The sequence below is a fragment of the Salmo salar genome, chromosome ssa20 (assembly GCF_905237065.1).
Source record: "Salmo salar chromosome ssa20, Ssal_v3.1, whole genome shotgun sequence".
In the NCBI taxonomy this organism is placed as follows: domain Eukaryota; kingdom Metazoa; phylum Chordata; class Actinopteri; order Salmoniformes; family Salmonidae; genus Salmo; species Salmo salar.
Window position 1 is genome coordinate 57,074,861 of NC_059461.1, and position 24,689 is coordinate 57,099,549.

Sequence of the window (24,689 nt, forward strand, 5' to 3'; positions counted from 1 at the left end):
CTCAAAGTCTCCCTCATATAAACTTGCCTTCTCAGTTATGCACATGTAGTTCATAGACAGAGTAAATTCATACATTTCCCCGACAAGGACTTGGCCAAGTGACCTACTGCTGCCTACTGCCAACAGATCTCAGTGGTACACAGGACTCAGACCCAGAAGTAGTGCGTGTGAGGGGGACATAAGGGGTAGCCTACCAGGATGGGTTCCTGGGCCAAGCTGAAGTCCACTGACTGGGTGTTTCCCACAGCCGTTTTGTCGCTCTATGGGTTCTTTGCCAACTGCAGACCAGCTGAGCCCTTCCTAACACCCTACCTTATTGGACCATACAAGAACATCTCAGAGGAAGTGGTAAAGTAACCAGCAGCAGAGAGCTGTATGCTACACATGAACAGTTTTGAATGGATTTGTTAACAAGTTTGTGATAAGAAAGTAAATGATGCACACTATAACGATAGAATGAAATACACTACATTACCAAAAGTATGTGGACACCTACTCGTCGAACATCTCATTCCAAAATCATGGGTATTAATATGGAGTTGGTCCCCCCTTTGCTGCTATAACAGCCTCCACTCTTCTGGGAAGGCATTCCTCTAGATGTTGGAACATTGCTGCAGGGACTTGCTTCCATTCAGCCACAAGAGCATTAGTGAGGTTGGGCACTGATGTTGGGCAATTAGGCCTGGCTCACAATCGGGATTCCAATTCATCCCAAAGGTGTTTGATGGGGTTGAGGTCACCGATCTCGACAAACCATGTCACACCGATCTCGACAAACCATTTCTTTATGGACCTTGCTTTGTGCACGGTGGTATTGCCAAGCTGAAACAGGAAAGGGCCTTCTATCAAACTGTTGCCACAAAGTTGGAAGCACAGAATCATCTAGAATGTCATTGTATGCTGTAGAGTTAAGATTTCCCTTCGCTGGAACTAAGGGGCCTAGCCCAAACCATGAAAAACAGCCCCAGACCATTATTCTTCCTCTACCAAACTTTACAGTTGGCACTATGCATTCAGGCAGGTAGCATTTTCCTGGTAACCTCCAAACCTAAATGTGTCCGTCGGACTGCCAGATGGTGAAGTGTGATTCATCACTCCAGAGAACGCGTTTCCACTGCTTCAGCCGATGCTTAGCATTGCGCACGGTGATCTTAGGCTTGTGTGCGGCTGCTCTGCCATGGAAACCCATTTCATGAAGCTCCCGACTAACAGTTATTGTGCTGACGTTGCTTCTAGAGGCAGTTCGGAACTCAGTAGTAAGTGTTGCAACCGAGGACAGACGATTTTTACGCTCTACACGCTTCAGCACCCGGCGGTCCCATTCTGTGTGCTTGTGTGGCCTACCACCTCGCGGCTGAGCCGCTGCTGCTCCGAGACATTTCACAATAACAGCACTTACAGGTGACCGGGGCAGCTCTAGCAGGGCAGAAATTTGACGAGCTGACTTGTTGGAAAGGTGACATCCAATGATAGTGCCACGTTGAAAGTCACTGAGCACTTCAGTAAGGCCATTCTACTGCCAATGTTTGTCCATGGAGATTGCATGACTGTGTGTTCGATGGTATACACCTATCAGCAATGGATGTGGCTGAAATAGCCAAATCCACTAATTTGGGTGTCCACATGTGGGTGTCCACATACTTTTGTATATACAGTGTATCGTCAGGTTACTGTATACAGTGGGCTATGTTGTTTTTTTGCTTCATATAGACGACAGGTAGGACTATTCAGTATCCCTGTGCATATTGAATAGATCTAGTAATAAATGAATCCCTCCTATCCCTGTGCCTCCTCAGGTGACCAACTACCTGTTCCCCATCTGGACGTACTCCTACCTGGCCGTCCTCTTCCCAGTCTTCCTGCTGACAGACTTCCTGAGGTACAAGCCGGTGATCATGGTCCAGGGCCTCTTCCTGGTCACCAACTATGTCCTGCTCTGCTTCGCCCCCGGCCTGACCGCCATGACCTTCCTGCAGTTCAACTATGCCGTAGTGACCTCCACGGAGGTGGCCTATTTCTCCTACATCTACAGCGTGATCCCTCCGGAGAGGTACCAGCGGGCCACCGGCTACCTCCGCAGTGCCATGCTGACAGGCTCCACCCTAGGGGCCACCATAGGCCAGATGCTGGTCTCCCTGGCAGGGCTGGACTACTTCTACCTCAATGCTATCTCCCTGGGGATTCTCAGCATTGCGTTCCTCATCTCCATCTGGCTACCCATGCCCCAGCAGGGGATGTTCTTCAGGGGGGAGAAGGCTGCCCTGGGCCTGAGCGCCAAGGACCAGGTGGAGGAGGAAGTGAGTGCAGTGGAGGAGGCCCAGGATGCAGAGGTGGAGGATGGTGCTGGGTCGGGTAGGACCCAGGGTGCCGGGGATAGTACTGGCTGGTGCAGCCTGCATCATGTGGTCTATGCTGGCAGGCTGCTCTTGAGCAGCTTCAGAGAGTCCTACTCCTCTAGGAAGCTGGTCTACTGGTCTCTGTGGTGGGCTCTAGCCATGGCCGGCTACGGCCAGGTGTTCAACTACATCCAGCTGATGTGGGACCACATAGAGCCATCCAGCACCTCCTCTGTCTACAATGGAGGGGTCGAGGCCATCTGCGCAGTAGTAGGTAAGACAATCTCAGAACTGTGTGTGTGTGTGCATGTGTGCGTGTGCGTTCAGTGGAGTAGCTGTGCTTTGGGGTTTACCGGTTGGTGAATTTTATATTCAGATAAAATGTTGCAATGCTAATATTTATTTTATTACTAAATAAAAATATACTAATAAAATTCCAGAACGCAGCTGAATGTTGGTCTCACAATATGATTCATATGTGGTCCATGATTAAATGGGTAATTTGTTTCGATGGGCTTAAGGCAAAGTAGTTCCATGGTCATCTTCGCTTTGGTCCAAGTTGGGCTCTGCACGCAGAGAAGAGTAATTGCTTCAATTAAGGTGATAACTTGGGTAACGATTTCTCTGATTATTGCTGATAGCTCGGGTTTGAGAGATAGTGACTTATCGGAACAAGTCAATCGGACTCTGGCAGTAGATCAAGGGCCTCACTGCCAATATCCTGAAGTATCACTTTAATTAAATCAAAGCCCTGTCCTCTATCCTATGTGTTCAGGGATAGAGATGTTATACTGTCCTGATAAATTATGGTAGGAACACTTCCCCCTTAGGAATACGATGAGGGTCCTGTTCCAATTTGAAAGCATCCATCCTTGCTTGGGGTAATGACTGATCTGATATGACTGGATCGTTCTCTTATAATCTCCACCCGGCACAGCCAGAAGACGAGTGAGTGGCCACCCCTAGAGCCTGGTTCCTCTGTAGGTTTTTTCCTAGGTTCCGGCCTTTCTTGGGAGTTTTTCCCAGCCACCATGCTTCTACATCTGCATTGCTTGGTCTTTGAGGGTTTTAGGCTGGGTTTCTGTATAAGCACTTCGTGACAATTGATGATGTAAAAAGGGCTTTGTAAATGCATTTGATTGATTGATTGATTGATGAAAGCCATGTATTGAATCCTATGTTTTAATCCAGCCAACAGCGTTGGATCAGTGATTGCTTCAAAGAAGGGAGGAAGGATGCAGTTTACAAGTATTTAAATAGTTTAAAAGTATTTACTCAGGATCGAAAAGGAAATCATCCACTGTTGTCCCATCCCTGTTCTATAGGTGCAGCCTCAGCCTTCTGTGTGGGTCATGTAAAGGTGACCTGGGATGTCTGGGGGGAGTTGTCACTGGGGGTGTTCTCTGCGGTGGGGGCAGGGGCCGTGTTTCTGATTGGGCTCACCAGCAACATTTGGGCAAGCTATGCTGGCTATGTCATCTTCAAGGCGTCCTACATGCTGCTGATCACCATCACTACGTAAGTGAATACTCTGTAGGCCATACTTCATTGTGCTCTGCTATATTTATTTCATATACCTTCCATGCATCCTATAGACATTCATCAGAAATGCACAATGAAAATATTCAGTACATAGTGTTATCTGTTTTGTCATTCCAGATTCCAGATTGCATCCAACCTTTCCATGGCATGCTATGCTCTAACGTTCGGAGTCAACACTTTTGTCGCCCTCTTGCTGCAGACCATTCTCACAGCCATCGTTGTTGATGAAACTGCACTGGGGTTAGACATTATCACACAGGTATGGTTGCACAATCCAGAGCTATACAGGGCATTGTCCATTCCTTTAACTGATCACTGCACAAGTTATCAAAAGTGAAGAGACATTGACACCTGGTGGCAAATTATTACTGCATTGTTACTGTTCTTGACCCCTCTAATAAAACCAAAGTTTAATTTCCCTTTCTCCAGTTCATCATCTATGGCAGCTACTATGCCGCAATATCTGTGCTTTTCCTGATCCGAGGGATGTACACAGCCTGTGCACACCACTGCCAACCTAAACAGGCAATGGACCAGGAGCAGAAAGAAGAACCCAAAGTGGAGGTGCCCTCCTCAGACCGGTTCTGTTCTGACCACAGACAGTAGTCTATCAGAGACTGAGGGGGGCAAGGCGTCTTCAGGGGTTCACCCTAAAATGTAATGGCATGGTGTTACATACTTGTATTTATAATAAAAATAAAACAAAATGTTGCCTAAGCATTGTTTTGTCCAACTTCTCTTTAAGTCATCCAAAAGATAAGGGGTTTTCAACTGATAGGCATGGCCATGTTAAATTATTGTGATTGCATACATGTATTGAGCAGGTTGTTGATTGACAGACTGAGCTCAGTGATTACACAAACACACCAAGGTGACTTCCATATGGGGACTAGATTCAGGCTGGATTAAGGGAAGTGTGTGAGAGCAGACTAACCTGAGCAGGTAAAGCGATAAACCTGCTTTTTGTATAAAGTATAAAAACATGTGTGTTTGATAATAGTGGCTATCGCTGTTTGTGGATCTGTGAGGATGGAGGCTGTGAAGCGGTGGAGGGCAGGATGGGGCTATCCCACAACTCTGCTGTGCATTTATGGGTTCTTCGGTACAGTGAAACCTCTTGTACCCTTCATCTACCCTTACCTGACTGGTCCAAACAAAAACCTGATGGTGGAACAGGTACAGTAGGCTACAGGACAAACATTTCAATGCATTGTATTCATGCTCTTATACTATCTTTAGAGGGGTGTAACGATTTCCTTCATTGTGTATTCGTGCCATTACAACTTTATCAGTCTCCTCAGCTTCGCTCTGTCCTGCTTTCACAGCATTATTTTGAGTACTCTGCCCACCTGGCTAGTTGGAAGTTGAGGCGTACCCCTCCACCCTTTGCAGTGATCGTGGAAACGGTGAAGGCATCTCCAGAGAAGGTGCAGCTCTGAACAAAGAGATTGCAGAACTCCTGGCAAAGGAGGCGATTACAGTAGTTCCTCCAGAGCAGAGGAAAAAAGGGCTTTAATCGCCCAACTTTCTCATTAATTTGATTTTGGATTTACGTGTCCTGAACAAGAGCGTAGCCAAACAGACTTTTCACGCATGGACACAAAAAACTTCAGCATGAGCATCGACCTGAAGGAAGCACACTTCTATGTGCCGGTGCTTCCGTGTCACAGGAGGTTTCTACTCTTTGCCTTCCAGGGAAGTAGCGTATGAGTACACAAGGGTGCCTTTAGGTATGACCTAGCACCTCGTACCATTTCAAATCAATGGAGGTGGCTATAGAGCCTCTACGTCACCAAGGACTCAGGATTCTGACCTACTTGGACGACCTGTTCGTTCTCGCCCCGTCAGTAGAGCTGGCGATAGCACACACGGCCTGGCTTGTGACGCATTTCACACACCTGGGTTTCACTGTGAACAGCGGATTGTTTATTTGGGTCTCCAGTTTTACACTGCGAACATGACGGCACGAAATTCGGATCCTCGAACATCTGTGATTCTGTTGGCCCTCAGTCGGTATCATCCGACACATGGTGACAGCGCACTCAGTACTGTCCCTTCTAGGGCTCAGGCAGTCTGCCCACACTGTGGTCCCACTGGGGTCCGGCACATGCGCAGGCTACAGGAGTGGTTCACCAAGCTACAACTAGGACCTGTGCGTCATCGTTGTCATCTGTTAGTAGTTCTCCACTCTCTTAGACCTTCTGAACTATTGGCGTCCCGATGGGCAGAGTGTCCTCGCACATCCCAGTCTATACAGACGCGTCTCTGGCTGGATGGAGCAGGACATCTCAGACTCAGGCGGTGGGAGATGTGTGGCCTCCATTGGAGTGTCACATCAACCTCCTGGAGCTGGTACTGCAACGTGTTGGTCTGGCCAGACAATCGAACTGCGGTGGCCTACATCAACCACCAGGGAGAAGTTTGGTCTAATGCGCTTCACCTCTTGGCAGAGGCGCTGTGGTTGTGGGCTCACGAGCACCTGCGCCTGTTGACATCACTACACATTCCAGGCCACCTCAACGAAGGAGCAGACCTCAGTCCCGAGAGGGTCATCGGGACGACGAGTGGCGTCTGCACCCCAAAATTATTCACATGCTGGTGCGACAGTAAAACCATCAACCCTATGTGTTGCCGGATGGAGAGAGTTCTCTTTTTTTTCTGCAATTTCTCTTTGACAGACAACGTTCGCTGTCCACCGTAAAGTCTTTTTGCCTGTTATAAGGGATTTGGCGGGGTGTCTGTTTTTAGCCAACCCCTCGTAAAATATTTTCTGTTAGGGACATGGCGGCTCATGTCTGTGGCCCTAGCCCTGGCTCCACAGTGGGATTTGGCCTTCGTGCTTGAAAAGCTTTGTAAGCTCTACACATGCTCGCAATGTTCAGGCACTACCCTATACTGGCCCCGATAGCTTCTGCCAAATTTAAGTCCCGGTCCTGCCTGAAATCTGAAATAACCATTAGTAATAACAGTTAGTAAATCCATTAGCTGCTTCTTTCTCCCAGTCACTCGCTCCCTGCACGCAGCTCGCTCTGCATGCGCTCTACTCATGGTGGCTCTGAGTCTGAGTATCCATAGCAACGGCTCTGCTTGGGCAGCTCAACGAAGAGACATGAGAAAGCAGTTAGCGGTTAGTTACTTTGTCACTAAATTCCGACAAAACTCAAGGAACATTTTTTCTGTGAAATAATCTCTCCTGTCTTATATTTGATGAGGTTGAAGCACATCTGACACCATGTTATGATCTTAGTCAGATATTACTGTTCTGCGCAGCAGAGAATGCGTAAATGGCTCAGCTTCAAAACATTAGTGATCAATTTAGTGATACCCGAGCCCTGCCCACACCCTTCTTATTGATGAAAAATCAGGCCCTACACAGCACTAACTCAATGTATGATGTCGGGGCCGTTGGGCTGGGGTTGGGTAGCAGAGCTCTATTGTAAGCCGCCATTCGAGCCATTGGCCCAGATTCCATTGACGTCAATGAAGACAGCATTGCTACTGGCTTCGAACTCTTACAAATGTGTCAGTGATCTGTGCGCTCTGTCGACATGACCTGACTGTCTCACTATTAAAGGCAGATCGCGGATCCTGGAGCTATGGGCTTTTTCCCTTCCTCCACATGAAGGGGCGAGAGAGGTACATCATCTGTGTTGAGTTCACACGTTATGTGGAATTCGGTCATCGCTTCAGCTGTATGTGTGCTATGGCGCGGCTGCGCTTGGCAGGCCACTTTCTAAGCAGCGTTTGTCCCACTGGCTTTGCATTGAGAGAGCTTATCCAACTGAAGGGCGTTCCTTGCCTTTGGGCATCACGGGCCACTCCTCACGTGGAGATGCAGCCTCCGCTTGCCGTTTAAGGGGTGTGGAGGTTGATGTTATTTGTGCAGCAGCGTTGCGGTCGACGCCAGCCCCATTTATATCTCTTAGATATGTCCTCGGGCTCTATCTTACACAGTCTGTACTCCACGTAGCTGCTGAAGGCATAGGCTGAGGGACCGGGGTTTTTTCTCTAGGTGTCATTTTTTTATTTAACCTTTATTTAACTAGGCAAGTCAGTTAAGAACAAATTCTTATATTACAATGACGCCTACATCGGCCAAACTCAGACGACGCTGGGCCAATTGTGCGCCGCCCTATGGGACTCCCAATCATGGCCGGATGTGATGCAGCATGGATTTGAACCAGGGACTGTAGTGACACCTCTAGCACTGAGACACATGAGTCTGTTTTTTTGTAGATGCTTGTCAGGCATTAATAATCAATCATCATCAACAGTCTAACACCTTACAAAGGTAGATAGCAAAGTTAAGTAAAATGTTACTGCTCAGACCACTGTGTGTTCCTTGCAGGGGCAGCGACAGTCTATGATATTGGTTTCACCCAGGTGGATTGGGCCCAGTGGGGAGAGTTGGCTCTGGGTTCATTCTCTGCCCAGGGAGCTGCAGCCCTTTTCACCATGACATTCACAGCCAACATCTGGGCCTGCTATGCTGGCTACATTGTCTTCAAGTGCCTCTACAATGCTGCTTATTACCATAGCCATGTGAGTACTGCCGTCTGAAGAACAATATGCCTTATGTCACATTTCAAAAATCCATTTTGACAGTAATATATTAAAGGGACACATTATAGGGACATTACACTCCTAAATCAAAGTTTCAGATGTTTTCATCCAAATTAGTCCACATCCCACACCATTGGTTGTGTAGACAGATCCACAGTGCATTCGGAAAGTACTCAGATCCCTTGACTTTTTCCACAATTTGTTACGTTACAGCCTTATTTTAAAATGGATTAAACTGTTTTTCCTCATCAAACTACACACAATACCCCATAATGATAACAAAAATAGGTATTTTTTTGGGCAAATTTTTTACAAATTAAAAACAGAGTATTCAGACCCTTGCCTTGAGACTCGAAATTGAGCACAGGTGCATCCTGTTTCCATTGATCATCCCTTTGGTAAATTCAATTGATTGGACATGATTTGGAAAGGCACACACCTTTCTATAGTTGACAGTGCATGTCAGAGCAAAAACCAAGCCATGAGATCAAAGGAATTGTCTGTAGTACACCGAGACAGCATTGTGTCGAGGCACAGATCTGGGGAAGGGTACCAAAACCTTTCTGCAGCAATGAAGGTCCCCAAGAACACAGTGGCCTCCATCATTCTTAAATGGAAGAAGTTTGGAACCACCAAGACTCTTCCTAGAGCTGGCCACTCGGCCAAACACTCGGGCCTTGGTCAGGGAGGTGGCCAAGAACCCGATGGTCACTCTGACAGAGCTCCAGAGGTCCTCTGTTGAGATGGGAGAACCTTCCAGAAGGACAACAATCTCTTTAGCACTCCACCAATCAGGCCTTTATGGTAGTGGCAAGACGGAAGGCACTCTTCAGTAAAACGCACATGACAGCCCGCTTGAAGTTTTCCAAAAGGCACCTAAAGGACTCTAACTATAAGAAACAAGATTCTCTGGTCCGATGAAACCAAGACGGTACTCTTTGGCCTGAATGCCAAGCGTCACGTCTGGAGGAAACCTGGCACCATCCCTACGGTGAAGCATGGGGGTGGCAGCATCATGCTGTTGGGTTGTTTTTCAGCAGCAGGGACTGGAAGACTAGTCAGGATCGAGGGAAAGATGAACGGCGCAAAGTACAGAGAGATCCTTGATGAAAACCTGCACCAGAGCGCTCAGGACCTCAGACTGAGGCGAAGGTTCACTTTCCAACAGGACAATGATCCTAAGCACACAGCCAAGAAAACGCAGGAGTGGCCTCGGGACAAGTCTCTGAATGTCCTTCAGTGGTCCAAGAATGGGAGAAACTCCCCAAATACATACAGGTGTGCCAAGCTTGTAGCGTTGTACCCAAGAAGACTAGAGGCTGTAATCGCTGCCAAAGGTGCTTCAACAAAAAAAATATATATTTTAGAATAACAGCTGTAACATAACATTTGGAAAAAGTCAAGGGGTCTGAATACTTTCCGAATGCACTGTAGCTACACGCCTCATGCCCAAATTAATGGAAAAAATAAGCACTGCAAATCTGGAAATGACATGGGGTCCGATTCAAACTTAGGAAGTGCTGGAAGGTGAGAAAAGGGTACAATAGAAGTAGAACCGTGTTCCTATAAATCCACCTTAATAATTCTCACTAATCATGGAACTGTGATGACAACGGTCCAGTCGTCGTGAACCATGCGCCAGGCTCCAGGTTTAAACTGTTAAGGATGGTCTGTGTTCCATGATTCAAATAGGCTATAGTCCCAACTTATTGCTGGTAATACGTTAGTCTAATATGATCCACTATTGCTAGCGATCCTCAGGAACAGTCACACAAATGTGACAGATGAAAGGTAAACTAATGATGTGATGGAATGATGCAAAATGTAAAGAAACTAACATTAAAGTGAGTTCAAAATGTATTGGTATAACTGACGATGGCTACTGATAGTGGCTAATATTTAACACCATACAAATTGAAAAAAAAAAAAAAGTGAAAAGTCCAGGCATATAATTAAAACATTGTAGATAGGTTTGGCACTATGCTGTCATTTGTGCATGGCTACAGACGCCTATAGTTTGTGTCTCCAAAATTCATCCCTGAAGGTTATAAAGCCAGCATTTCATAAACCTCACTGAGGGAAAATTGATATGCTTCAGTTTTCTGCCATATGACTGGTTTTACATTAATTTTGTCTCCAGCAATCATAGGGTAAAATATATTTACAATCCCCTTATCCAGACAACTTAATCATTTACCTAGCGCTTATCTATTTGTAAGTATCACATCAGTTACACAGAGCTCACGCTACACAATTACTGCTAAGTGCTAACGCAGACCACAGTGCACGGAGAATGGTGCTATTTCTATTGGAAAAAATAAAGTAGGCCTAGATGTTGCTCCACTTAGAACAGACAGGTTGCTCGACATTATTCATTGTTTCATCACGCATAAAGGTGGTGAAATTATGAGGGAATTAAACCAAGGTCAGAATACAGCATATCTGTAGACACCCCTCTACCAAACCTACATTTCTGTGATCACCACCCTGAACCCTGATAGCTGGCTGAAACATGTGGAGTAGAGAGAAAAGGGGATAAAAATGGAATTAAGTTCAATTTGCGTGCGTATAACTTGGGTCTGAATCGGCCCCATGGTGTTGATCTATTTATTCAATTAATTTTAGATTGTGGTATATAGCTGGATCAAAAAAAAAACGAAATGGCCTGGGACGTGGACCCCTTTTTAGATCTGAAATGTTACAAAATTACCCTTTAATATTTGGTAGAGGGAAAAACATGTGCCCCCATTCCTTCCAGGTTCGAAATTGCTACGGAGATCTCCATGGAGAGATATGCACTGATCAAGGGAGCAAACAACTTTGGGGCTTTTATCCTTCAGACTATCATCACAGCCGTTGTGGTGGATGGCAGGGGGCTCGGCTTGGGCATCATCCCACAGGTGAGTTAACAGTTCAAGTGACACAGGACAATAATAAGACCTGCTTGCTAGCCCTATGACTGAAGAGCAAGGAATAAGCTTAACGCTTTTCCACTCTTTCTTGCAGTTCACCATTTATGGAAGCTACTTCTCAGCCATCGCTGTCATTTTCTTTGAGGGGTGTGTACATGATTATGACAGGGTGGCAAAGCCACAGAGACTTCACCACTGCAGAGGAGCCTCCAAGTCTGAAAGACAGTGACACTGGCCCTGAACAAAGACTCTGAGCTGAAGAAACTGACCACTGAGCCATGTTCGGTAGGCACGGAATGGGAGAAAACATTTTGAAACGGGGGAGTTTCTACCTGAATGTGTCCAAAAAGAAAGCACATTTTTGTTTTCGGTTGCACCATTTTTTGGTACATTGTGCCATACTGAATTAAAGCCACTGATGACATTCAGGTCTGTTTGTTTGATATTCTTTACACAGTCTATACTCCTGAGCAAGAGTAACAGCTCCACAGTATTCAGACCGCAACATCTTCATTGTGATAGAAATCTTTTTATACACAGTATATCAAAAATATTTCAATATATGAAAATGGAGATGTACAGTGCAGCAATACAAAGACATGGTTTGGTCATTCTTTTTAGTTAAAATTCATTTTAATATATATACACATTAACTTAAATGTCTTTAACATCCAACATCAGTGGTCTTCAGTCTATATTGTGGTGGACAGCAGGACAGGTGAGAGCCCATCCCCTTCCAGGTGGAGTCTCTGCCCTCGAGGCCAATCACAGAAGAGGAGAGACACTCCTCCCCCTCTTCTGTAACAAATTATGAAACGCATGTTCTCCTCTTATTCTCTGTAAAAATAGTTCTACCGATACCACGCTGTACAAACCGCTTTTGGTTCTTCTTTACAAATACAGTAACTCACAGTAGTCCTCTAAGATTTTCCAAGTAACAGTTCTGCCTTAAACACGTGTTAAAGGTACAAATACTGATATGCACAGAGCTAATTTCTGCTAAGAAAAAAATATTTACAGAATTGCAGTGTAATGAATGGGAATATTTTGCAATAACTTAGTATCAGCCAGTTTGAATATACATTTGGCTCAGCTGAGGCCGGGCCAGATCACAGGTTAGATGGAGGATGAGAGGAAACTCCGCCCCTTTAAAACATTTACATTTGAGTCATTTAGCAGACCCTCTTATCCAGAGCAACTTACAGGAGGAGCTATTAGGGTTAAGTGCCTTGCTCAAGGGCACAGACATGTTTTTAACCTAGTCAATTCAGAGATTCGAACCAGCGACCTTTCAGTTACTGACCCAACGCTCTTAACAGCTAGGCTTCCTGCCGCCCCTAACACCACCACCCCTTCCCTCTACACACCTTTACCTTGTTTTGTTTTTTGTTGCCATGGACGGTGTCAGTTACGTCACTTAATACAAAATACCAGTTTTAGAAACATTGTGTTTTTCTTTTTAAAGCGTCTTGTTCAACAAAACAGTGCAAGAGGTGAGAACGGAGCACGCCAGTTGACAACACCTTAGTGGTGGAGTTCAGGTGGAGCAGCGCTATAAGAAAGGATTCGTTGAAGAGCTTCCTGAGGGGTAGTGTCCTGAAGGGGCGCCCGCCTGGAAGGACAACAAAGACAGAGAGAGGGAGAAAGGGAGCCATTAAATCACCACTAGTGAAACTAACACAAGTTTTATCAAATGGAGACTGTGGACAGTTGGTTATCAACCAATGGTCCCACTCACCAAGAATGGGTTACTAGAGGCCCCGGGTGCAGCCATCGCCTGCCCAAAGGGGGTCACCACAGCCTTGGCCTGTCCATAGGCTGAAAACCCTCCCCCTGGTGGACCAGAGAAAGAGGTAAATACTCAAGGTTTAAAATGAAAAGGGGTACACTACACAAATTCATGCAAAGCACACATACACCCACGCACCGTTGGGTTGCTGGGGATAGGCCGGAGGCTGAGGGAAGGGGCCCTGGCCTGGGAAGGGCTGTTGGAAGGTCCCACTGAAGCTGGTGGGGAGGTTGTAGGTAGCAGCGTTCCGGAATCCGGCTGGCATGCTCATGGACCCTGTGCCAAACGTGGCTGCAAGATAGGCGGAAGAGGAGAGGACACTCACAATCTACAAAATATCACATCAGTTACACAGAGCTCACGCTACACAATTACTGCTAAGTGCTAACGCAGACCACAAAGCATGTGAAGCACCCACCCACCCAGTCTAGCTATAATCACACCTGACGCCAGGTTAACATTTGCACACAACCTGAATGAAAAACACCTTTACTGAGCAGTGTACAATTAAACACAGAGAAACAAACACAGCAACAGCAGAAAAACTACTTTGTGACTAGAACGAGTCTCAGAGACTAGCTCTATCCGTAACATAACCAGCATTAAAGTACACAGCATCTAGCACACAGTTACAGTACTACAGCACTCAGGGTATAAGCACTCTTTGCAAAGGCAGTGTACAGAATCCAGGAGGGTGAAAAACTATAAAAAGCTTACAGTCAAGATGGTTGTGCAGTTCAAGGATACTCTTAAATGGTTATCTAGCAGTTTGATGTCCTTTCAACACCAGTTTATAACCTCAGAGCTCAGCTGGAGGACATACACACCGCCAACAGCTATAGGCTGAAAAGCTACGACTGTTAGTTAGGCTATTTCTCTTGGCCGGCAGGGGGCAAGAAGGGGTAATCGGCGAAGTCACATCACTACAGTCTGGGAGCATTAGTGAGGGTGGGGGGTGGGGATTGGTGAGGGCAGTTGAGGCATCAGGACCCCCACACTCACATATACAGTAGAAGTAGGACTGGGGTCAGAGGTCAGGGGACACAACACATGCAGTCGGCGAGACAGTCACAGGATGCTCAGGGGAGCTCAAGGAAGCACTGCCACAGCCAAGACACGGAGGCAGAAAGGAGGGAGAATAGGAGTGAGCTGGAAGAGGAGGAGGGAACCTACCAAAGTGGGCTGGAGGGTAACCCTGCCCATGCAGAGCCCCCAACAGGCCTGTCGAGCATCACGAGAGCAATCAGACAGAGCCATCATAATTTGCACGTAGACATACATAAGCACACACCTTCACGCTTATAACAGAAACACTCAGTCACCAACTGTTACTACTTGGACTGTATCCTCATTTAGCTACAGACAATTGTTAGTGAATAATGCTGCCATCTTGTAGCAGCCGAGCCCCAGGCAAAATACTTACTTTAAGATGAATACAATTAGATGAAGTGAAGGCATCTGGTTCATAACCTCATTATGCCCTCTGATGACCATGACCACTGTGACCATGAGTCCTCTTACAGGGTTTCAGGTGGTCAATCATCCTCCGTAAAAAGTCATCTAAGAATATGGACTTGTGAGATTTCGGTTGACTGCTAGGCTATTCTTTGAATTTTGCTACTTAGAGAATATTTTACATGATCACCTGCCTCAGTTAATTTGTGATATTTTAGCATTACTTTGGAATATAGTTGCCATCTGTGAAACATGTTTTTCTTCTGCACTACCTCAAAATGGCCACTAACCACGACAGTTAGATCAGCTTTAGTCATAGAGATGTACTTTAGAGCTCATCAACTATCTTTGCAATGGGCAGGCGCCCATGACAGGTTTTGGGTTAAGCGCACCCTCTAACTCAGTGGCCGTGTCCGAATACCCGTACTTGTGTTCTAAATAGTATGTTGATTGGGTATGCGCGAAATAGAACGTTTTAGAGTATGTGATATTTCGAAAACGTAGAAAGCTTAAAATGCCAGGATGTCATACTCATTTTGGCTTTTCATCAAGTATGAATTCACTGCATGCTATTGAGGAAGATAATTGTATTTTCAGACTCCCACGTGTATTTGACAACAGCTGATAACCAGATGATCAGACGTGATGTACGAATGGCGGGGCACAACCCAATTGCGCATTACATGACGCCTTCTATGTATGCGTGTGCCTAGTATGCTGATATCTGTTGCTTACTGCATACATTTTTACTAAACAGAATGTTCTAAACAGTATGTAGTACGGTTAGTACATAGTATAGAATTTTAGTAAGTAGTAGGCAAGAATGATTTCTGACAAAGCCTATGGCTTTAGTTTCAAGTACATTGGGTATGCAAAACATCCATGGCGTGTCCCCACCTGCTGCTGCCATAGCCGCTGCTCTCCCGTTGCTCTGGAAGGGGTTGGTGGTGGCTATCGCTGGGGCAACCGCTGCAGCAGCAAAGGGGTTTGTTGATGGACCTGGCAGAAGGAAAGAGGAGACATCAAACTCATATCAGTTAATCTCTGAGTAGCTAAGTCTCTACTTCAGCTCTGTAGAAATTTACTGTCCAATTCTAATCTACCCCCTTCTCCCCGAAGTGTGGAATCGGTCTGCGATGGAAATTTCCTTGTGTGTATGTGATCGTATGTTTAGCACAAGGCTGCTTTTGTAATAACCTAAAGTGATACAATGTCTCAGTTAAGGTCAAAAGCCTTGTGTTGTATACATCAGTCACATACAGGAACCAACCATGCTTATGACTTGTTTGTGTAGCAGTATAAAAAGGACTGAAAGGGAATCTCCCCTTCAGAGTTTTCATCAAGCTTGGATTGAATTTGTGAACCTCTCCAGCCGTGATAATAAAGATCGATTCATTTACTTTGAGTCCTCAGTGGTGAATTTCCACGACAATTCTGACGCCACGAAACAGGATGTTTGATCTTCGCGATGTGATCCATCAGTGAGGGTCTGCGAGGGAACACCGGTGGCACATCCTTTGAACGGCGTAAAGGGATATTCCTGTCTCACTAAAAGAGGATGAGGACCCACCCGGACCAGACCTCCACTGTGGGACGCGTCCGGGAGGAAACACAACATCCACGAAACCTAGGACAACTCAACTGATTTCAATAAGTACATTTAAATGAAGTAATACATTTGTTTAAGAAGGGATCCAAGTTCTAAGAGAGAACTAGGCAAAGGTTTGGTGAACCTCGTTTCTAACATTATATAGGCATTCTGTATGAATACATAAGGAAGTTCTGTGTGAACTGCACGAATGTTCTGTGTGAACTTCGTTTGAATATGTAAACAACAAGAAGCAGGAAATAGCATCACGAGTGTGTGTGTGCGCGTGTCTGAATGAATACCTAAGTAAGTTCTGTGAACTGAACGTTGTATAGGGATTCTGTGTGGATGCCTAAGCAAGTTCTGTGTGAACTGCACAAAGTTCTTTGTGGACTTGGATTGATATCGCTATATATGGATTCTGTCCACCACCACCGGCCATCTGATCTACAGGTGCAGAGGCATTGACAGGAGAACCATTGAAAAGTTTGAGAAGGAAGCAGCTGAGATGGGCAAGGGCTCATTGATGCCCCCGGACACTGAGATTCAAGAACATGATCACTGGTACTGCGCAGGCTGACTTTGCCGTGCTGATCGTTGCTGGTGGTATGGATGTAAATACCTAAGAAAGTTGTGTGTGAGCTGACCGAAGTTCTGTGTGGACTTCGATTGATAACGTTATATAGGGATTCTGAGTGAATACCTAAGCAAGTTCTGTGTGATGTGTGAATGAAATAAATGAGAAAATAGTGAAGTGTGGTGTGTGAAGATATGAAAGGGGAGATTACCATTACCGGATATGTTTTTTTTTAGGGGTGGATCAGCTTAATATTACGGAAAGATTGGAAATGATGAAGACAATTACATTGATGGAAGCAACAATCTCCCATATCTTTTTTTTGGTAAATAAATAAATAAACAAACATACGACTTTTTTTTAAGAATATACCTTTATTATTCCCCGCAAACCCAACCACCCTTCCCCCAATTGGAGTAAACTAATAAACAATAACACTTAGGCTTCAACCTTCAGTTTATACATCTTATACAGACACAATCTATTTTACAATAGTTATATTTTGTTTGTTTTTAGTCCTTCCTCTATTTCTGATGTCCATCCAGTTTGATTTCATTTGTAACTGTGCTATTTCACAAATGTCTAAACCTATATACATTTTACAGACCCCGTATGTTTTACATTGGTTATCTTGTTATTAGTCCCACCCTTCAGCTCCATTCAACCACTCCCATCCATCTCTTAACACCATCCATTTTGGATTTCTATTTGCCATATATTTTTCAACTGTGCTGTGATGATTCACAAAAGTACTGAACCTTTCTATTCTCATAGCTCCTACAGATTGTAAATTAAAAATATACATTTTTGCTAAAATAATTATTATATTACTGATCGATTGACTATGACTTTTCAAATCACCCAGTATTGCTATCTGCAGCGTTAGTTCTACGCAAATGTTGCAATCCTTCAAACATACCTGTGACCAAAAACGAGCTACATATGGACAATACCAAAAGAAATTATCTAATGACTCTGCCTCCTCGCAGCAAAATCTGCGGAGCTGGGAAGATTGTACCCCCATATATGTAACATTATATTGGTTGCAATAATTTTGTATAGTAATTTAAAAAGTTTTGAATCCGCCGTTGTTTTGCGTATCAATTCATAAACCATGTGCCATGGAATGGGTACATTGAAAATCTCTTCCCAACTATTTTGCCATTTATATGGCACAGCTGACAGTTTTTTGGTCCTTAAATTAAATTTGTATATGTTTATATTTATCACACTTTTCTTTAACCATTTATATTCTTTAATGCAGGGCCGACATACAAGTTCCTTACTTTCTACCCCTTCTACTTGCCTCTTCCATTTGTGGTAATGCTGCAATTAGTTGGTTGTAATTTTGGGTAGAGCAGACATTTCCATATGTCTGTGTTAGCTGCATGTGTGACATAACTCCACCAGTCCTATTTATGATATCATTCATTTTTTAAAACATTTCTTTGAAATGTTGTGTTTAACCACAATATTTGTTGTATTATTTGTTCTGTCTTTTCAGGTGGATTAAACAAATTGCAACCAACTTTTTAAGGCTTGTTTAAAAATATAACATTATTTTGGAGATGATTTCCTTTTCAAACAACCGAAAGTGAGCAGGTGTAATCTGAATAAAGGGGAAAAGGCCATTCTTGAACATAGGATGAGACATTCCTACCAATTTACTAGAGAACCAGTTTGGATTTAAGTATAACTTTTGTATGACTAATGCCTTTAGTGAGAGGTCTAATGCTTTAATATTTAATAAATTCTGCCCTCTGAATTCATATTCGTTATATAAATAGGCTCTTTTAATTTGGTCTGGCTTGCCATTCCAAATAAAATTGAATATTTTTTGTTCATATAATTTAAAAAGCAGGTCACTAGGTGTAGGCAAAACCATAAGCAAATAGGTAAACTGTGATATGATTAAAGAGTTAATCAGGGTGATTTTTACACAAATAGACAGGTATTTTCCTTTCCATGGTTGCAAGATCTTATCTATTTTTGCTAACTTTCTATAAACATTTATTGGAGTGAGATCATTTCTTTCTTTGGGGATTTGTATACCGAGTATGTCCACATCTCCGTCAGACCACTTAATTGGTAAACTACATGGTAATGTAAAATTAGCATTTTTTTGTGATCCAATACGTAATACACTTATCATAATTTGGTTTTAATCCAGAGAGGATAGCAAAAGTATCTAGATCCTCTATGAGGCCGTGGAGAGATTCTAATTGTGATTTTAAAAGAAAACATGAATCATCAGCGTACAATGACACCTTAGTTTTTAAGCCACGGATTTCTAATCCCTTAATATTATTGTTTGATCTAATTTTAACAGCTAACATTTCGATGGCAATAACAAATAGATATGCTGATAGTGGACAACCTTGTTTTACTCCTCTAGATAGTTTAAAACTTTGAGATGTAGCCATTATTTACTATTTTACACCTAGGGTCACTATACATAACTTTAACCCATTTTAAAAGAGATTCCCCAAAATGTTAATATTCTAGGCATTTATATATAAACTCCAGTCGTACTTTATCAAAAGCCTTTTCAAAATCAGCTATGAAAACCAGGCCTGGTGTCCCCGATATTGCATAGTATTCTATTGTTTCCAGTATTTGTCTTAAATTATCTCCAATGTATCATCCATGTAAAAAACCTGTCTGATTTGGATGAATAATATCTGACAATACTTTAATTCTATGCGTCAAGCATTTTGCTAGGATTTTTGCATCACAACACTGAAGTGTAAGAGGCCTCTAATTTTTTAGATGGACTGGACCTTTATATATACACCACTTGGGTCCTGTTTCAGTAATAATGATATCAGACAACCTTGTTGCATGTCCGATAATCTACCATTTATATAGGAGTGGTTAAAACATGATAATAATGGTCCTCTGAGTATATCAAAAAAAGTTTGGTGTACTTCCACTGGTATGCCATCCAGCCCTGGAGTTTTCCCAGCCTTAAAGGCTTTAATTGTGTCAAGAAGGTCCTCCTCTTTAATTTGGTCTTCACATGAGTCTTTCTGTACATATGTTAATTTTACATTATTATTAGGGGGAAAAATCCATACATTTAGCTTTGGTTAATGGAGATGGAGGAGACTGAAATGAAAACATTCTTAAAGTACTTTACTTCCTCTTTCAAAATATAATTTGGTGAATCATGCGTGACTCCATCATTTGTAACAAGTTTCAGTAAAACATTTTTGGTAGCATTTCTATATTGAACAATGAAAAATAATTTGGTGTATTTTTCCCCATATTCCATCCAGTTCGCTTTATAATATATTACACTGGATATTTCTTGAATGAGTTCCTCCATTTCTTTTTCCTCTAACTTATTCTGTGCCTCGATGGTACAGTTTTTATTGCTATCTAACTGTACTGTTAGTCCTTCAATTTCCTTTGTTAATATGGACTCTTTTGATCGAAACTGCTTTTGTTTTATAGATGAGTACTGAATTGCATGGCCTCTAAAGGCACATTTAAAAGTGTCCCATACAATAAGGGGATCTGCTGTACCTATGTTATGTCTGAAAAAGTCAGTTATAAATTGTTTAAAACTAGGACTGAATAATTTATCATCTAGTAGGCTTTGATAAAATGTCCAATATCCTCGCCCACGTGGAAATTCTGTAAGAGTAATATATATGCCAATTATGTGATGATCCGACCGCATTCTGTCCCCTATCAACACTAACTTTTGGTGTCAGAGAGAATGACATAAGAAAGTAGTCAAGACGACTAGCTTGATTAAGCCTCCACCATGTATATCTCACTAGGTCAGGATATTTAAGCCTCCATATATCCACTACTTCCAATATATCATTGACATTCATGATTTCCTTCAGTGCCTGAGGGTGATAGTCTAGTGTGATTTCCTTTCCGGTCCAAGACCGTATTAAAATCTCTCACCATAATAATAGAGTCTAGTGTTGCTTGTAGAGTTGATAAATTCTTATATATATTTTCAAAGAAGCTTGGATCATCATTATTTGGACCGTACAGGTTAATAAGCCATATCTGTTTATTGTCCAACAACATATTTAAAATCCATCTACCTTGATGATCTGTTTCAACAATTTGCACATTTGGATCAAAATGACTGTTAATTAAAACCATCACCCCTTTTGAATTTCTTTGCCCATGGGAGAAATATATTTCGTCCCCCCCCGTCCTTTTTCCACAAAACTTCATCTAAAATTGTTGAATGAGTTTCCTGTAAACAATAGATATTATATTCCTTCTCTTTTAGCCAGGTAAATACTGATCGTCTTTTCTTATTATTTGCTAAGCCATTACAATTGTAAATGGCTATACTTATTTCACCACTTACCATAATGAGACACAACTTTCAATTCTATTTATCAAAATAAATGTTTGTAAACGTACCATTAAAAAGTAACATGATGATTGAGTGTGTACATAGCTGTACCATGTTTGCATTGCTACTAAGTAAATTGGTCCCCGCTATTCCACCCACTAAAAGCCCTCCTCATCCCGAGTTGGGTTGACATCCCAATGCCCGGCAGACCACCCCCGACCCCCTGTATCCCATAGCCCTGAACAGACTGGGATCCATCCTTGGAAAAGAGCACACAGTACCATTTACAGAACCGAAGTAGATCAACTGCCAAATGCATTTCCATCGCCCTCACCTCGAATTGTATTATATATAGCCATCAAAAAAGATATATATATATATATTTAAAAAATCCTGTTTCTCATTTTCCATAATTAGCTATTAATATTTGTAGTAATGTAGGCAATTTATGCATCATACCGAATATGTTATATGAATAGAACATTAGTGTGAAGGAGGAATTTTTGGAAGAATAAATATCTAAACCACCTGTATTATAATAGAAAGAACGTAACTACAAAAAACAAAATTCAACATTGATATGGACCAATGATTTTTTTTTTATGGAGATACAACTGTATTTTATAACAACATTGCCAGTTAACAATTGTTTGAAGTGTTAAAGATACAATAGTTATTTTAGAGTTTAAGAAAGCATGTGTGTCAAGCACCAGCATTGGGCTTACCAAACCTACAATTACCTTTAAAAAAATGTTGTTAATGAAAAAGAAGGGCATTGTAGTGCGGTGGTTACGCTAAATCATGGGTGAAATGAGAGACCATTCATGTACTGGAGAAAATTGTTAGACTTGGTGGCGAGAGGAATGCCGCCGTGGCTGAGGGCAGTACAGGCTACAGAATTTTTTTCCCATAACACTGCTTCGATTACAATGGGACCCCCCCCCAAAAAGTAGATCTGTATCGATTAAGTGCATATTAATCTTAAAATAGTACACATTAATGACTGTGATGCAAATAGGGAATATCCAACGGAGATTGGTAATAGTAAATGTCCCTTTTTCAGGACCCTGTCTTTCAAAGATAATTCGTAAAAATACAAATAACTTCACAGATCTTCATTGTAAAGGGTTTAAACACCGTTTCCCATGCTTGTTCAATGAACCATAAACAATTAATGAACATGCACCTGTGGAACAGTCATTAAAACACTAACAGCATACAGACAGTAGGCAATTAAGGTCACAGTTATGAAAACTTAGGACACTAAAGAGGCCTTTCTACTGACTCTGGAAAAACACAAAAAGAAAGATGCCCAGGGTCCCTGCTCATCTGCGTGAACGTGCCTTAGGCATGCTGCAAGGAGACATGATGACTGCAGATGTGGCCAGGGCAATAAATTGCAATGTCCATACTGTAAGACGCCTAAGACAGCGCTACAGGGAGACAGGACGAACAGCTGATCATCCTCGCAGTGGCAGACCACATGTAACACCACCTGCACAGGATCGGTACATTCGAACATCACACCTGCGGGACAGATACAGGATGGCAACAACAACTGCCAGAGTTCCACCAGGAACGCACAAACCCTCCATCAGTGATCAGACTGTCCGCAATAGGCTGAGAGAGGCTGGACTGTGGGCTTGTAGGCCTGTTGTAAGGCAGGTCCTCACCAGACATCACCGGTAACAACGTCGCCTACGGGCACAACCCCACCGTCACTGGACCAGACAGGACTGGCAAAAAGTGCTCTTCACTGACGAGTCGCGGTTTTGGCCCACCAGGGGTGATGGTCGGATTCGTGTTTATCGTCGAAGGAATGAGCGTTACACCGAGGCCTGTACTCTGTAGCTGGATCGATTTGGAGGTGGACGGTCCATCATGGTCTGGGGTGGTGTGTCACAGCATCATCGGACTGAGCTTGTTGTCATTGCAGGCAATCTCAACGCTGTGCGTTACAGGGAAGACATCCTCCTCCCTCATGTGGTACCCTTCCTGCAGGCTCATCCTGACATGACCCTCCAGCATGATGACAATGCCACCAGCCATACTGCTCGTTCTGTGTGTGATTTCCTGCAAGACAGGAATGTGAGTGTTCTGCCATGGCCAGCGAAGAGCCCGGATCTCAATCCCATTGAGCACGTCTGGGACCTGTTGGATCGGAGGGTGAGGTCTAGGGCCATTCCCACCAGAAATGTCCGGGAACTTGCAGGTGCCTTGGTGGAAGAGTGGGATAACATCTCAGAGCAAGAACTGGCAAATCTGGTGCAGTCCATGTGGAGGAGATGCACTGCAGTATTTAATGCAGCTGGTGGCCACACCAGATACTGACTGTTACTTTTGATTTTGACCCCCCCCTTTGTTCAGGGACACATTATTCCATTTCTGTTAGTCACATGTCTGTGGAACTTGTTCAGTTTATGTCTCAGTTGTTGAATCTTATGTTCATACAAATATTTACACATGTTAACCTGTTAGGGCTAGGGGGCAGTATTGACACGGCTGGATAAAAAACGTACCCGATTTAATCTGGTTATTACTCCTGCCCAGTAACTAGAATATGCATATAATTATTGGCTTTGGATAGAAAACACCCTAAAGTTTCTAAAACTGTTTGAATGGTGTCTGTGAGTATAACATAACTCCTATGGCAGGCCAAAACCTGAGAAGATTTCAAGCAGGAAGTGGCCTGTCTGAGAAGTAGTGTTTCATCTTGGCTCTTTTTATTGAAGACTCAGGATCTGTGCAATAACGTGACACTTCCTACATCTTCCATAGGGTCTCAGAGCCCGGGAAAAAGTTGAACGATATCGAGGCAGGCTCTGGCTGAAACACTTTATCGCTTTTGGCAAGTGGCCACTCAGAGTACTATGGGCTTAGGCGCGTGCCCGCTTCGACCGAATGCTTTCTTTTCCTTTGTCTGTTTATCTAAACGCAGATTCCCGGTCGGAATATTATCGCTTTTTTATGAGAAAAATGGCATAAAAATTGATTTTAAACAGCGGTTGACATGCTTCGAAGTACGGTAATGGAATATTTAGAATTCTTTTGTCACGAATTGCGCCATGCTCGTCACCCTTATTTAGCCTTTAGGATAGTGTCTAGAACGCACGAACAAAACGCCGCTGTTTGGATATAACTATGGATTATTTGGGACCAAACCAACATTTGTTATTGAAGTAGAAGTCCTGGGAGTGCATTCTGACGAAGACAACAAAGGTAATAACATTTTTCTTATAGTAAATCTGACTTTGATGAGTGCTAATCCTGCTGGGTGTCTAAATAGCTAACCCTGTGATGCCGGGCTATCTACTGAGAATATTGCAAAATGTGCTTTCACCGAAAAGCTATTTTAAAATCGGACATATCGAGTGCATAGAGGAGTTCTGTATCTATAATTCTTAAAATAATTGTTATGCTTTTTGTGAACGTTTATCGTGAGTAATTTAGTAAATTCACCGGCAGTGTTCGGTGGGAATGCTAGTCACATGCTAGTCACATGCTAATGTAAAAAGCTGGTTTTTGATATAAATATGAACTTGATTGAACAAAACATGCATGCATTGTATAACATAATGTCCTAGGGTTGTCATCTGA

At 43.3% G+C, this 24,689-nt stretch overlaps 3 protein-coding genes across 9 annotated transcripts in view; 2 read left to right on the forward strand and 1 right to left on the reverse strand.

Annotated features, from left to right (window-relative positions):
* Positions 1-32: 32 nt before the first annotated feature.
* On the forward strand, positions 33-4,595 carry LOC106580908 (thiamine transporter 2). Its single transcript, XM_014162447.2, has 5 exons — positions 33-348; positions 1,797-2,610; positions 3,662-3,854; positions 3,996-4,137; positions 4,308-4,595. Exons 1-5 carry the CDS (start codon positions 199-201, stop codon positions 4,482-4,484), a joined length of 1,476 nt encoding a protein of 491 aa, XP_014017922.1. The 5' UTR covers positions 33-198; the 3' UTR covers positions 4,485-4,595.
* Positions 4,596-7,395: 2,800 nt separating this feature from the next.
* Positions 7,396-11,760, forward strand: LOC106580914 (thiamine transporter 1-like). Its single transcript, XM_045703652.1, has 3 exons — positions 7,396-8,420; positions 11,200-11,341; positions 11,448-11,760. Exons 1-3 carry the CDS (start codon positions 8,365-8,367, stop codon positions 11,580-11,582), a joined length of 333 nt encoding a protein of 110 aa, XP_045559608.1. The 5' UTR covers positions 7,396-8,364; the 3' UTR covers positions 11,583-11,760.
* A 102-nt stretch (positions 11,761-11,862) lies between these two features.
* Positions 11,863-24,689, reverse strand: part of LOC106580911 (arf-GAP domain and FG repeat-containing protein 1) — a 95,374-nt gene continuing 82,547 nt past the window's right edge. For 6 of the 7 annotated variants that reach the window (XM_014162449.2, XM_014162453.2, XM_014162451.2 and 3 more), the window contains 5 exons: positions 15,495-15,596; positions 14,316-14,363; positions 13,281-13,433; positions 13,092-13,186; positions 11,863-12,965 (listed from right to left, as the gene is read on the reverse strand). In XM_014162449.2, coding sequence (XP_014017924.2) covers positions 12,906-12,965; positions 13,092-13,186; positions 13,281-13,433; positions 14,316-14,363; positions 15,495-15,596 — 458 coding nt within the window. In that variant the 3' untranslated portion in view covers positions 11,863-12,905. The remainder of the gene's footprint in view (positions 12,966-13,091; positions 13,187-13,280; positions 13,434-14,315; positions 14,364-15,494; positions 15,597-24,689) is intronic. The other variant, XM_014162450.2, reaches the window with a different exon arrangement.